At 47.8% G+C, this 15,795-nt stretch overlaps 1 protein-coding gene across 1 annotated transcript; it reads left to right on the top strand.

Moving 5' to 3' along the window:
* Positions 1-644: 644 nt before the first annotated feature.
* LOC130135057 (disease resistance protein RPV1-like) lies at positions 645-1,303 on the top strand (the record flags this gene model as incomplete). Its single annotated transcript, XM_056303302.1, has 2 exons — positions 645-910; positions 1,004-1,303. Coding segments are annotated over exons 1-2 (522 nt in total), but the record flags the coding sequence as incomplete, so codon positions are not given.
* Positions 1,304-15,795: the final 14,492 nt, after the last annotated feature.

Below are 15,795 nucleotides of genomic sequence, written 5' to 3'. Positions count from 1 at the left end.
TAGATCCCGAACTTTGGTGTCGAATTTCTCGGAGTTCCGGGATGAATTTAATTGGACGGTGTTGATATTAATGTGGCCAGCCTCGAGATTGCCCATATTAGTCAGAAAGTGAAATTTTGGACCGGATGCAAATTTGGACTAATAGACCTCTCTCTGGATTTATTTTAATTAGTGTCGTTGGGGATTTTTGTGGACCGTTAAATCGTTTTCGAGTTCGAACGTGGGCCGTTGGATCGCAATCATTGCGTTGACTTTTGGCCCTTTCTCTCTCCCTCTCTCTCTCTTACCTTCTGCCGCGCCGTTCCCCTCTGCCCGCGCACGTTACCCCCAACCCCCCCCCCTCCCCTCTGTCAGACTCTCTCTCTCCTCTTTCTTCTTTCTTTTCTCTTCTTCCTTCTCTCTTTCTCCCTCTCTTCTTTTCCACCTTCCTTTCCCTCCCGACGCCACACCTCTGGTCCTGCTTCTTCCTCCGCCCGACCCCCGCTCGCTAGCCAGCCACCGCCCACCAGCCCAGCCCGCCGCTCGCCACCGTCGCTGCCGTCCAGCCACCATGCGCCATCGTCGCCCGCAAGCTAGTCACTCGCCGCCGCGAGTCTGGTCCAGCTGCTGCCGTTGGTTCTTCTTCTCCTTCTGCTCTACTTGACTTTTGTGGTCCATCGTGCAGGGAACAGACCACCTTAACACTATTATGGTAGGCTTTGAGATCCTACCGAGCACGACATTTCTCAGCTTGGGTCGCGCCAATATTGGTGGAAGATTTGCAGATGCCTTATTGAACGTTCGGTGGCTTCACTGGCAAGGGTGCCCTCCAGATTTTGAAGCAATCAGCATTCATTTGGGGAACCTAGTTATTCTTGATCTTTCGTGGAGTAAGGTTACAGAATCCTGGAGAGGTTGGAAAGGAATTAAGGTGGGTTTATAGCTCATTTGTTTTTGTGTTTGTGTTGGCCCTTAAGTAAATTGAGAGTTCTATGCCATCTGAACATTTTGTGTTGTTTTGCAGATGGAGCGTTTGAAAGTCATGAATCTTACAGGTTGTGTGAACTTATTAGTTAGCCCCAGCTTCTCTTGTTACCCAAATTTGGGAATACTGATCATGGAGCGATGTTCTCGATTGGTTCATTTGGATCCTTCAATTAATGATATGAAGCTCTTGGTTTCCCTGAATTTGAGGTTTTGCTCCGAACTTAACATGTTGCCAGTGGAAATGGATGGGATGAATGCTTTGAGAGATCTCCTGATTGATGGCACTTCCATTCGAAATGTCACTAGGAATGACTCCCTCCAAACTCCTGCACCAGGAAGTTCTCGAATGGAAGTGCCATCAATCAGGAGATCTCTCAAAGCATTCATCCCATCCATTTCCAATGGCAACATGTTAAGTTCGGAGCAAAACCTCAAATTCAGGGAAACCAAGAGCTTCATATCATTAATCGAAGGATCCAAATGAACCAATCGAGAACATCGCTCCATGATCAGTATCTCCAATTTTGGGTAACAAGAGAAGCTGGGGCTAACTAATAAGTCCACACAACCTGTAAGATTCATGCCTTTCAAACGCTCCATCTGCAAAACAACACAAAATATTCAGATGGCATAGAACTCTCAATTTACTTAAGGGCCAACACAAACAAAAAAACAAATGAGCTATAAACCCACCTTAATTCCTTTCCAACCTCCCCAGGATTCTGTAACCTTACTCCATGAAAGATCAAGAATAACTAGGTTCCCCAAATGAATGCTGATTGCTTCAAAATCTGGAGGGCACCCTTGCTAGTGAAGCCACCGAACGTTCAATAAAGCATCTGCAAATCTTCCACCAATATTGGCGCGACCCAAGCTGAGAAATGTCGTGCTCGGTAGGATCTCAAAGCCTGCCATAATAGTGTTAAGATGGTCCAGCTGCTGCCGTTGGTTCTTCTTCTCCTTCTGCTCGCTCGGCCAGCTCGCCGTCACCGCCCACCGCGAGGTTGCCCGCTCGACGCCGCCCACCGCCGCGCGTCGTCGCCGTCGCCAGACAGCTCGACCGCCGCGCCGTGCCGTTCGTCCGTCACCGTGCCCCCTAGGCCGACTGCCTTTCTCCCTCTCCTTCGCGTGCGTGCGGCAGCCCATCGCCGCCGTGCGTCGTCGCCTCCGCCCGACCACCCCTCGCCAACCCAGCTCGCCGTCCGACCTCCATCGTCCGCCAGTCGCCGTCGCCTGCTCGCCCATCGTCCCCGTCGCGTCGCCATTCGCCCAGCCGCCGAGACCAGCTCGCCGTTGCACGCCGTCCTCCCGTTGCCGCCGCCGCTCGCGTCCCGGCCAGCGTAGGCCAGCCCGGCTCAGCCGCCAGCCAGGCCGTGCTCGGGCCGTGCCCGAGCCGTGGCCGAGCAGCCCGAGCCGTGCTCGGGCAGTGCCAAGTCGCCCCAGCTGTGCCGAGCGTGCCCTTGCCCGTGGCTGAGTCGCCGGGTCGTGTGCCCCGTTGTGGCCGAGCGCCGCGCTGAGTCGCCAGGCCTTGTGCCGAGCCGTGGCCGAGCTCCGCGCCCATTGCGCCCTCGCCCGTGCCCATCCCAGCACTGTTCACCCGAGCCATTTTGAGCACGTGTGGATTTTTCCCGGGCCAAACTTAGGTAAGTGACTCTCTAAACTCTACCTAGTACTTTGGGTATTTTTAGACTTGTTTAGGGGTCGATTAGTACCGGTTTAGTGGCTAAGCTTGGGATAGAATTGAGATTTGAATGTGGTTCGTTGGTAGATTAAATTGTGATGATATTGTGGCATAATTAGTGGCTGATTGAGATGGGTTTGATGGCTTGTGTATCGTGGCGATTGTGAGTGATATTGACGTTTAAATGTGGCTGACTTGAATATCGGATTGGTGGGCTTGTTTGTTGAACTCGTGATTGGAATTTGGTTAGTATGACGTGTGAGAATGGTGAATTGATTTGTGTGGCAAGTGTACTTGTAAGAACGGACTTGAGACGTGTTGACGGTGGTCCGTAGAATGAAAGTTAACGGACTTGAGACGTGTTGACGGTGGTCCGTGGAAGGAAAGTTAGACCTGGGACGTGTTGACGGCGGTCTTTGGAAATCGATTGAATTGTGTGGCATGTGTGCCTGTGAGAACGGACTTGAGACGTGTTGACGGTGGTCTGGGGAAAGATAGTGGGTCCTGAGGCGTGTTGACGCGGGACGAGCCCGGATTGATCGGAGGGCTGACCTGTGGGGTATTGACCCGGGTCGTGAGAAAGTTGGATGAATGAGCATGTGTAATGTGTTTGATTGAATTGGGTGAATGTACGTATGTATGACGTTCGAGTGATTGTGATGTATTCTCAGGATATTATCCAATTATCAGGATTTGACTAACGCGCAGTGTTGGCACGTGATTGGGATGGCGAGGTAAGTCCATTTGTGCTTTATATATATATATATATATATATATATATATATATATATATATATGTGATTGGATTGATTGCATGCTGAACTCGTCTGGGTACGCATTGGCCTATGTGGGGTATAGGGTGTCTGCTTATTGAGATGTAATCTCATTGCTGTAATGCAAACCATTTTCAGATCCGCGACCGTGATCGATTCGGAGATGCCGCCAGAGTACCACAGGGATTGAAGGATAGATCAAATTATCCTGTCTTTTGAGTACCTTTTTGTAGAGGAGATAAGCTTATCAACCACCGCCCCCTTTTAAAAATTGTGGTTTGGAATTGGTAGCCTGGGTTATCGTTTTGTAATAATGACTGCTTTATGACGTTATGCAATTATGGTTTCGTGCTATCCTTTTGTCATCATGTTAGTTGTCTGGGTTGTTTATTTCGCTTCCGCTTGTGTATATTGGTGGGTGTTTCGTTTGGGTCGGCGACACGTCCTGGGACGTCGCGTTCATTACGACTGTCGAAGGGGTGTCGCGAGCCTGTTGGGGTTCGGGGCATGACAGCATAAGTTTGGGGGGGTGGGGGAGAGCCAACAAATGTTTGGCAGTTCTCTGAGGAACCTGAGAAAAGATCTTCCAATGTGTGCTCCTTGTTCGCTTTGCGAAGGCATAGGGAGTTTCTATTTATAACTCAGCAGTCTTTCACTTCAGTGATAGATAAAAGAGTATGGATCAAATAAAATCATGTTACTGGATTTATACATGTAGTCCTAATTGCGGAAATCTGTTTTAGCATGGTGACTTGGTTCTGAGTTTTTCCATGAGATTGAAGGTGCGAGAAAATCTGATTTAGATAGTCTTTTACCATGTTAGAATTTTATGGAGTTGGTGAACCAACGGAATAGAGAACGTTCAAAGTATGAGGTAGGCAAATTATTCTAGTTGATTAAACTTACAATCATGGAAGCTAGGAAGTGTGGTAGTCGCAATTTGTTAGTTGCTAACTTTTATTTTTGAACCATTACCTTGCTTCCGACATTTCTTGGCAGCATCTTTTACTCTCTTTTTTTAGAATAAGTTGATGAATTTTTTCATCAACTTATTCTGATTTTCTTTCAGGCATTTTGCTTTACGGAAGACAAGGAGATATTTAGAGAACTGCGAATTGTCAGAGTTGGGCTTATTCAAAACTTTACAGTTCTTCCTACAACTGCTTGGTTTATCGAACTTGTGCTATGAATTTATCTTGGTCACTGTGCTTTCTCGCTAGATTATTGCCCCAGTTAAATGTATTCATGTAAATTCAATTTATATGCCCGAAATGCTGCCATTGCCGACAGTCATTTTGTTGGATCGATCAATCAGGTAGAAATAGAATCATATCCCTTTCCGTTCGCATCAGGTGACGAGAAGCCAGAGCTCAAGGATTTCGGGCACTTCTGTGGATCCAGCCACTTTTCAGCTCCAGATGCTTCGTGCACGCCGGCACTATCCGGTCACAGAGATGGATTGCTGGTCTCGAACATGGATCTCAACCTCTGTAGGCAGCTGAAAGACAAGTGGGGGTTCAGAATGACTGCTCAGTATGAGCTCTATGCCAATATGCTCTATGCTGAGAATCTGTTCGATCGGTCCCCTTGCAGCTGAGACCCCCTTAATTTTGTAGACAACATTCTTTTTTTGTTTCGACCTTTCAGCCATGAATCACGCCTGTGAATTCAACTGAGATTGATCCCTCATCACTTGGCCGAAAATCTTCCTCGCATTTCTTTCCTCTTTTCTTCCATTCTCTTTCCTTTTCATTTTCTTCCCATTTCAGCCCAACCTCTTGTTTCTCTATTTGGCACCGGCCGAGATTGTTTGGTTGAATTTCATTCTTGGTGTTGTTCGTTTCCTTGTTCAATTAATCCTCACGTGGCAAATGTTCATGCCATTTTCGGCCAACACGAGGGAGAGAGAGGAAGGGGCCGAAACTGGTATGTACTGTAGACCGGGCTCGGTCTCGGACTCTTGGGTCTAGTGAAAAACTTGGATCGGGCTTACAGATTATCTTATTCGTCACAAATAATCGTTAGTCGGGTCGTATGTTGTGCCAGTTTGGATGAAATTCGTAACCTGGACTATCTTTTTTTTTTGCGCGAATATGCTATTCCTAAATAAAAATGTCACTAGTATATAAATGTAGAGTAATGCAGTAAGAAATGGGAATACTCTACCATGCAAAGTTGATATCCTGCTAATTGGTAAATTTTTTAATTTTACCAATTTATTTCCAAACATTTTGACAATTTTTCAGTGTAGTCTATTCAATCAATTTAGGTAGGAAATCATTGATTTGGCAGCTTAGTTGGCGTCGGTTATTCTACGTGGCATGACCAAAGGCTAACGTGGATGGTTTAAACTCAAAATGATGTTGTTTTAAGAAACTTTATAATTTTTTCTTTTCTTTTTCTTTTTCTCACTGTTCATCTTCCTGAAAGGTCCAGCGGGGGTTGCCTGCCACAAGTGAGGGCACACCTTCACTTAAAAGGGCGTGCAGGCCCTACCGGCAACCCTTGCCAACCATCACCGAGGCCTTAGCAACCCTCGTGTGACATTCCGATTTTCGACCCATTTTTGGGATTTATAAAACGTGTAATTCGTCAGTATGCTTATAGTAAAATCTCGCCTGGGAACTCATCACTCTCGGTTATTATTTTTAAATTAGAGATTTCGCTAGAATCGCACTCGATCGAATTTGACTGTTATTTAAAGCCTAAACTTTGGTGTGGAATTTCTCGGAGTTCCGAGACGAATTTAATTGGACGGTGTCGATATTATTATGGCCAGCCTCGAGATTGCCCGGGATATGTGAAAAGTGGATTTTTGACCGGGTGCGGATTTAGACTAGTAGACCTCTCTCGTAATGTGTTTTGAGTTATTTTCTTTTGACCCTTTTTCCTATTTATTAATTACGGTTTTTGTGGACCGTTAGATCGTTTTCAAGTTCGAACGTGGGCCGTTGGATCGCGATTATTGTATTTGACTTTTGGCTCTCTCTCTCTCCGGTCACCTTTTCCCCCTGCGCACGTCTGTTCCCCCCCCCCCCTTTCAGACCCATCCACTCCTCTCTCTCTTCCTTTTCTTTCTTTCTTTTTCCTTCTTCTTTTCTTTTTCTTCCTCTCTTCTTCTTCTTCTTCGCTGGTCTTCTCTTCCAGCCGCGACTGCTCTGGCCTCCTGCTTGCTGCTCGCCGGGACCAGCCCAGCCATCGCCCGCCGTCCGCCTTGAGCCATCGCTCGCCCAGCCGCCGCGTCGTGGGTCCGGCCACCTTCCCCCGATTCGGCTGCTCTTCTCCTTCGCGTCGCGCACAGCAGCAGGTCGCCGTCGCGTCCGCCGCGGTTCGGCGCTGCCCAGCCGCTCGTCGGCCCGTCTTCCGCCGCCTGACCTCCGCAAGTCGCCACCGCGTCGCCCTGCTGCGCCGTCTGACCAGCGGGCCCCCTGACCTGGCTGACCTCCTTCCCCCTGTTCACGCTAGCAGTGAGCTCGTCCCCTCGACCGCCGCAGGCCGCCGCCGCTTCCAACACCGCCACCCAACTCCCTTTGCCACTAGCCTCTGCCGTACTAGCCGCCTTGGCCGCCCAGCACCGCCATCGCCGTCGACCGTCCTCGCCCGAGCCGACCACGAGCGTGGCCTTCTGCCCCAAACCAGCAGCCGCTCGTCGTCACCGTCGCCCGCCGTAGCTCGCTGCCGTCGCCGTCCGACCATCGTCCCGGCCAGCCCAGCTCTCCGGCCAGCCAGCCGGCTAGCCAGCTCGTCGGCCGAGCGTGTCCAGCCGTGCCTGAGCTCACCGGCCGAGCGTGCCCCATCGTGGCCGGACAGCCAACCAGCTCGCCCAGGCCGTTCCCGTCGTTGCCCGGGCCGTGGCCGAGCTGCCTAGCCACTCGCCCGTGGCCCAGCCGTTCGCCGGGCCGTGGCCGAGCCCGTTACCCACGTGTCCCGGCCGTTTGCCCGCTGCCTTTGCCCGTGCCAAGCTCGCTGCCCAGCCAACCCGAGCGTGCCCAGGCCGTGGCCGGACTGCCCCGGGCCGTGGCCGAGTCTCCGGGCCGTGTGCCGAGCCGTGGCCGAGCCCCGCGCCCGTCGGGCCCTCGCCCGTTACTGTTCATCAGGGCCATTTTGAGCCCGTGCGGATTTTTCCCGGGCCAAATTGAAGTAAGTGACTTCCTAAACCCTACCTAGTACTTTGGGTATTTTATAGACTTGTTTAAGGTTTAGAACGGTTAGGGCACGGTTTTATTTAATTATATTATTATATAATTATGTTAGTTGAATTGGATGAAATTATATGCATGATTTGGATGTTTGTATGTGGCCGATTGAATGTCGAGTTTGTGGGTTGGTGTGGCGGGTCGTGAATTGGATTGAATTGTGAATATGGGTCGCTTGGTGTAATTGGCGTGAAATTGATTGAATTGAATGGCGTGTGTATGCCTGTCGATTACAAGCCCGGATTGATCGGAAGGCTACGGACTTGGGACTTGTTGACGGCGGTCCGTGTGAAGGCATGAATGGCCAGTGTGCCAAATGGATGCGAGCTTGAGACGTGTTGACGGTGGCCCGTTAAAAGTGTGTTGGATTGGGACATGTTTACGTCGGTCATTAGAATTGAGCCCGGATTGATCGGAGGGCTACGGACTTGGGACGTGTTGACGGCGGTCCGTATGAAAACATGAATGGCCAGTGTGCCAAATGGGCCTGAGGCGCAGTGGCGCGGGTAGTGAGAATGGACCTGAGGCGCAGTGGCGCGGGTTGTGAGAAAGAATTTCGGCCATGCATGCGATTTAAGTGTGATTGAATTGACTGGTTGAGCGTGTGTTTGAATTGGTTGGTTGAATGTGTGGTTGAGTTAATTGGATTGATTGAGTGCAAGTGTGGTTGGTGTTTGAGCGATTGTAATATGTTATTGAATTACTATTATTGCATTATCATGATTTGACTAATGCGCAGTGTTGGCACGTGATTGGGATGGCGAGGTAAGTCCATTTGTGTGCGATATATATATGTGATTGGATTGATTGCATGCTGAACTCGTCTGGGTACGCATTGGCGTACGTGGGGTATAGGGGGTTGCTTATTGAGACTCGTTCTCACAGTTATTATATAACTATTTCAGATCCGCGACCATGAGTGATTGGAGATGCTGCAAGGGTATCTCGGAGATCGAGAACGGGTCAAGTACCCGGTATTTTGAGTTCCCCTTTTGTAGAGGAGTTAAGTTTGCGAATCATTGTACTTTTCGAGGAATGTGGTTCTGTTGTTGTGGCCTAGCTTGGGGATTGTCTTTTTGTGAATGTCGTATGTATCTGCCAAGTGTAGGAATTATAGTTATTGTTTCATGCTATTGCTACTCTTGTCATTATTAATTGTCTGGGTTGTTTCAATTTGTTTCCGCACGTGCCTAATCTCTGATGTTTGGGTTGGGTCGGCGACGTGCCTGGGATGTCGCATTCAATGATCAACCATCGAGGGGTGTCGCGAGCCCGTTAGGGTTCGGGGCGTGACACCTCGTCGGCCCTTCCGGAAAGATGAACATTGAAAACAAGAAAAAGAAAAGAAGAGAAAAACCTCACAAAATTTTTAAAAAAAATCACAAAAGTTTTTATAAAAATCGTCCACGTCAATACCAATCGTCTCATGTAGGACGGCCGAGCGTCAATTGAACTGTCAAGTCAGTGATTTTCAAACAAAATTGGTTGGATAGACTATATTGGAAAATCGTTGAAAGGTTTATAATTAAATTAGCAAAATTAAAAAGTTTAGTATTAAATTGGCGGCCATACGATAGATTTAGGTTTTTTTGGACAATTATTTCTGTTATTGTAGCATTAGTCCAATGGTCATTATTACCTCACTGTGTTCAAATATAAAGGGAGTTCCATTTTTCATGTTAATAATAATAGCGCTTTAGGGACAGAAAACCCCTCATGAAAAAAGGGAAGAAATCATAGAACTTGAAAATTGAGAGAATTACATGCCTTGCCAAAATATGAGGAATCAATTTTGTGCCTTGTTCTCACTATAGTCCGGACTGCTCATCATCATAGAAATTTGGGAGGGGTGACTTGCCGTTTAATATGCTTTTTTTCTGCTCATCATCATAAGCAGTTCTATTTTTACTCTGATTTTTTTTTGGACGAAATTATTGATGTGTGGGATAGTGTTAATTTCCAATTAATGCTAAATCTTTTCACAGCAAGTCAAATTAGTGATGTGGGGGATAATATTGCTCTGATTGACTTGCCGTTTAATATGCTTTGTCTCTGAAGTTGTCGTTTTTTTAAGTACAGGCAGGACCAGACAGTCCGACAGACCAAGGAATCCCCGAGCTGGTTTTTTGTGGTTCCACACGCCCAGAGCCTCCCACTACTCTTGAATCAGTCCACAAATTACAAGGCGGTGATGAGGGCCATCTTATGTTAAGTTTGAGGTGGTTGGATCCCAAGCTTATTAACTCGAACTGGCATGTTTGAAAATCAAATATGTGAGTGTTGTTTATATCTTTGCTCATGCTCACATCATCTCCCTGCATCTTCCGAAAAATCTGCTCTGTTGATGGAGCTGCTGAATTTGCGGAGGAAGTGCCGTAGACGGGACAGTATTAAAATTTTTTTAAACCTATTATATCTGTGTCAATTCAATTCTAAATTTTTCAATTTGATCAATTTAATCGTAAACATTTTTACATTTTGCCAATTGAGACTATCAGACCAATTTAGCCGGATGTCGTTGATGTAGACACTGGCCATCTTACGTGACACGACCGATGCTAACGTGGATAATTTATAATAATTTTTTTGTCCTTTTCTTTTATTATTTTCGTTTCTTCTTTCACTTTATTTTCTTTTTATTTAGGCAGGCAAGGTTGCTGGTGTGACATTATGAATTTCGACCCATTTTTGAGATTTATAAAACGAGTATTTCGTCAATGCGTCTATAGTTAAATCTTGCCCCAAATTGATCATTTTCGGGTTGTTTTAAATTTGAGATTTACTAAAGTCGCGTTCGATCGATTTGGACGTTATTTAGAATCCGGACTTCGGTATTGAATTTCTCAAAGGTTCACAACAGATTTATCGGACGACGTCTTGACAAGCGTGGCCAACATGAAAATTGTTCGAATTGTCAGAAAAGTAAAAATTGGATCGGGTGCGAAATTAGACCAGTATACCCCCTCTTGGTTTATTTCTTTTTGTGCCATTTAACCTTTTCTTTTATTTAGAGGTGAGAATGAATATGAGCCTTTGGATCTTGTCCTGATCCCCAAGTTGAATGTGAGCCCTTGGATGAGAGTGAGTGGGGTTGCTGGCCTTTTTGAATTGGTTTCTCTCTCTCTCGCGATCATCCCCTTCCTCCTGTTCTGCCGAGAACCCCCCTTCCTCTCCTTCTCCCTTGGCCGCGCGAGGAGCCCAGCCGCGCCGGACCAGCCCATCGCCGTGCGTCCAGCCGCCGCTGCTACCTCCTTGCCGTCTCGCCCCTCCGCCGAGCTCCCTCGTTGCTCTCCTCCCCCCTTCACTGCTCGCGCGTCAGCCACCAACTCCGGAGATGCCGTGGGGTTGTCGTCCTGCCGACGGGCGACCTTCGCCGCCGCTGCTGCTCCGCCGTTTCACCCACCGCCGTGACCTCTCCTCCCCTGGTCCGGCCGATTCCTTCCTTTCTTCCTTCTTCTTCGCGTGAGCAGCCACGCGCCCTCCAGCCGAGGTCGCCGTAGCCGCCCGTCCAGCAGTCGTCGGAGCTGCCGCTCACCGGTCGTCCGCCCAGCTACCGGCCGCTCGCCGTTCACGCCCCCCCAAGCTGCTTCTCTCTCCTCCTTTCCCCCTTTGTGCTCGCGTGGCCAAGCACGGTCGGCCACCACCAGCCGCCGCCGCGCTCGCCAGCCGCCGTGTTCGCCGGTCCGACCGCCCGTCTAGGGACGGAGACCGTCGACCGACGCTGCTGCCCTGGCCGTTCGCCATCGGCCCCCCCCCCCCCGGTTCTCTCTCCCCTGTTCGGTCCTAGCTGCCTCTTCGCATGCGGCCGTGCTTGGCTTTCTTCCGCCACCGCCATCCGGTCGTCCAGACGCCGTTGAGGCCGCCATTGTTGCTCATCGCCCCTGCTTCAGCCCCTGTCTGCCTCCTCTTCCGCGTAGCAGCCGCTCGTCCGTCGCCGCCGTGAGCCGCCACGCGTCTGCCGGAGTTGCGGCTATGCTGAGGCTGCTGCCGCTACTGTTCCGGCCCCCTAGCTGCTACCCTTGCCCCGTTTTCTTGCTTTGGTTTGAGGTAAGCAACTCCCTAAACTTTGTCTAGGACATTGGGTACTAGTAGCCTTGTTTAGGGACCAATTAGTGTGGATTGAGGGCTGTTTAAAGACTGATTGGGTTGCTAGATTTGCGGACTGATTATGGCTGGATTTTGAATTGTTTATGGCTGATTTGGTGATGGATTATGGCGGGCCTCAATGGCTGGTTTGATGGAGTGACATCGGTTGGGTTATCGAGCGAAATGTGTGTTAAATCGTGTTGGAATGGCGAGCTATGTTTCGGTCGAGCGTTGCTGGATGTGCAGGCTGATTTGGTGCCCGAATTGCATATGTTGCTTGTTGTTTTGATGGCTGGATTGTAGCGGGATGAAGAAGTGACGTTGGTTGGGTTATTGAATGAAATGCGGATTAGAATGTGTCGGAGTGGCGAGTTGTGTCGTGGTGAATTATTGTTGGATTAGTAAGTTGATTTGACACTCGATTGGTGTATAATATTCGGTGTTTCTATGGCTGGTTGTTGTTGCCTTGAGATGACCGATTGTGAGTGTGCATTTGTGACTTTAATTGTTAGAATCTCGGTTGTTTGATGTGCTAAGTGTGGCTGATTTTGTGATGGGTTATGGCTGAAATTGTGGCTGAACTTATGGCTTGTTTGATGGTGGAATCTATGTCAAGAGTATTGGTTGTTCGTGTGTGATTCAATGCTCGATTGGCAGTGGTTCGCGTTGGTCATTTGTGGTCGGGTTGACACAAATTATGTGAGCTTGAATTGCAGTGATAGATGTGGTGCTTGTGCTAGCTTGACGTGTAACTGGCACTTGGTTCGATTGAATTGTATGACGTATGTGATTGTCTGAAAGCCCGGATTGATCGGAGAGCAGTCAACTTGAGGCGTGTTGATGCGGGTTGTGAGAAAGGACCTGAGGCGCGTTGACGCGGATCGTGAGAAATATCCTACGGCATGTTTATGTGGGACGAAACCCGGATTGATTGGAGGGCTGCCAACCTGAGGCGTGTTTACGCGGGGTGTGGCATGGATCTAAGGCGTGTTTACGCGGGTCGTAGATAGTTGGATGGATGCGTATGTGAAATGTGCTTGGTTGAATTGGACGAATGTGCATGTGTATGGTGCTCGGTTGAATGTGATATGTTCTTGAGATGTTATTACATTATAGTGAATTGACTAATATGCAAGGGCTATGCATGATTTAAGACGAGGTAAGGCCGTCAGTTTGATTTCGGCATGTTGAATGTTGTATTGTGTAGTTAGACTTGTCTAGGGTACGCATTGGCCTATGTGGGTTTTAGGTTGTTTGCTTATTGAGATTTATTTTCATTGTTGTAATATAAACCATTTCAGATCCCCGACTTTGATCGTGTCGTCTCGACGTTTCGGGGTCCCTATGCATTGGATCATGTGGAGTCCGAGGAGGACGACTGCATGGTTGGACTGGTGTTGCTGCCGGGGTATGGCGAGGACTAGCTTGAGTGTAGTAACCCTTTTGAGGAGTCCCCTTTGTATAGTGAAGTTAGGCTACTCAACCACCGCCCTTTTTATGAACGTCGGTATTATGTTAATGGCTTAGCATGTTGGTGGTGTATTTGTAAATGTTGTAAGCTTATATCAAGTGCATTAAACGCAATCGTTGTTATGTGCAAATGCTTTCCTTACTACCCCTATGGTATCGTTTATTGTCTAGGATGTTCGTATTCCGCTTTCGCTTGCGTATGTCGTTGAGTGTTTCGTTTGGGTCGGTGACGCGTCCTGGGGCGTCGCGTTCAATATGACCGTCGTAGGGGTGTCGCGAGCCCGTTGGGGTTCGGGACGTGACAGTTGGTAATCCTCATCGGCTGTTGGTGAGGTCGCGATCCTCACCCGCGGTTAGTAAGGCCGCAATGGCCTAGCCCAATGCCTTTGCGGCCTCGCCGGGCTCGAGTGAGGCGGCCCTTGCTCAGATCTGGTGAGGGCAGTGACCCTCGCTAGCGATTGGCAAGGGCTTGCTGGCCCTTGCCCAGTGATCGGGCCAAAATGAAAGGGAAAAAAAAAAAGAAAAACATATTAAAAGTCAATTTGTTTTTTAAAATTTGTAAAATATTTCACCTCAGCGCCAGCAATATGAATTAATATGGCTACTACAAAATGTTTTTTTTTATATGAATTACATATACAGTAACGGTTTATACAATGTCCTTTATAAGCGGCTTTGATTGCTATCCGAGTGAAAGGATGAACGATTAATCAAATGCAAATGTTGATCAAAATTGTTTTTGGAGAATCCTTCTCCACTAAATATTAGAATCTAATATGACAATGGAGAGCAATATTCTACCAATATAAACTAAAGGCATGTGCTATAGCATTTTCCTCTAGTTCCATGTTCTCCCTCTAGTCCTCGCCTTCGGGCTTTCCAGGCACTCCATCCTTTCTTATTCTGTTTCTGACTCCGATGCACTTCAATTATATGCATAAGCTAGATGAGATGAGACGTTGCCGCATTTAGGGGTCCATATGAAAAGAGTAGCTATTAAGGTTGTCCACAGTATGGTTTTGGCTTCCCCAAATCAAACTGGACAGATTAAATCTCATGTATCTGCGGTGCCTTTTTAATCTGAATTTGTTTATATATTGAGCACCAAACCAAGATATTTACATGGAAAACCAAATGCTAAGACAAATCATAAAATCGAAATCCAAAACCATTTTGAGGGAGATATTGGACAATCTACTTCATATCGTCGGATTAGATTTTAAGAGGTAAATCAAACCAGGAAACTATGTCGATATGGACTTATTAGTGAATAGAGGACGGGCAGGCGGACGACGTGTCTAACAAAGTGAGGGCGGCCTCATCGTTTGTGATTGTGCAGTTTCGCCATTTTGATACAGTGACTAATAAGATTTCAGATTCTAAACTACAAGATAGTACCGTATATTTCTGTGACCAATCAAAAGGCCATTGAATGAAATTACTAGAACGCCCTCATTTCTTGTGAAATTTCCTCAAAGTACCCAAAACCCGACCCGGAAAACCTTGTTCTCTCTGCCCATCGCCCCTCCGCCTCGACCACTCTCCCCCATGCCTACGTCCCCCATCGCACCCCTGCCATCGTGCCCTCTGCCCACAAAGACAGAGGGGCTCGCTGTGGTCATGTCGTCGCTACCACCGTGGGCAACAGCCCACCCCCAGGAGAACTCAGACCTGGTGTGGCTTGCCGTCGGTCGGAGAAGAAAATGAAGTTGTGCAAATCACTCTGTTCGTTGGTTTTGGTCTGTTGGTGAGAAAATGAGACAGAGATAGTGATTTTGATTGTTGTTCGTGGGGTTTGGGTCTGTTGCAGAGAAAACTTAGTTTGTGCCTCAAGCCTATGAATGCCGCCTATTCTACTTCTGCCCCCCACTGTCCAATTCTTTCCACAAGTTAATGGAGGGAGTGCCAGGAAAACCTTCTCTCTCTTGCGCAAAAGCATGAGCAAAATCATGAGATGAGGCTTCCCTTTTGAGTCGAAAGGGTCTGCCACAGATTGGAGTTCCGATTTGAAGCTTCTTCCGTCGACAAAGCCCAAAGTTTGAAACGACTCGGTCACTGCACTGTTAATTTGTGGGGAAACTCGAAGAGACGAGGCTTCTTAACTATTTTATGCGCAGGCAACCGAGAGGTTTTGCAATCACGTTATCAAAGCTGCAGTTTTATGCAGGTTAGAAGCTGAACAATCCAGGAAGAAGGTTCTTTCTGTTTACATTTTCGAACTCATTGTTCTGTTTTCGTGCGCAGTGGATCCCGGTTTGTTGTCAATGCATATTGCAAAATCCTGCTATGGGATTTGGTAATTGCTTTTGACGCTTGATTGCGTATTGCTTCCAGCAACAGACCTAATGCATCATGTTGATTGCTCAGGAGTAGTAGAAGCAGAAGATTCGATTGATAGAGAGGCTTGGAGAGAGTGAATCTTGGATCAAGTTGGAGATGTCAGAGAGAGAAGCGAAGGTGAAGACTCGGAGCCAAAGGACATTACTCTGTCATATCACATTGTTTTGTCACGTTATCAAATGATGTTGAAGCCAACTTCGATATTTTGAATCATTCGTTGTGACATCGAGTTAAACATAGTCTCTAGGAGCATGAATAGAAAGATCATTAATGAGAAACACGC

Source organism: Syzygium oleosum, unplaced genomic scaffold (assembly GCF_021117445.2).
Source record: "Syzygium oleosum isolate NSW1041296 unplaced genomic scaffold, Sole_v2.1 Sole_v2.27, whole genome shotgun sequence".
Taxonomy (NCBI): domain Eukaryota; kingdom Viridiplantae; phylum Streptophyta; class Magnoliopsida; order Myrtales; family Myrtaceae; genus Syzygium; species Syzygium oleosum.
Note: the sequence above shows the minus strand (reverse complement) of the source record. Positions and strands in the feature narration are given on the sequence as shown.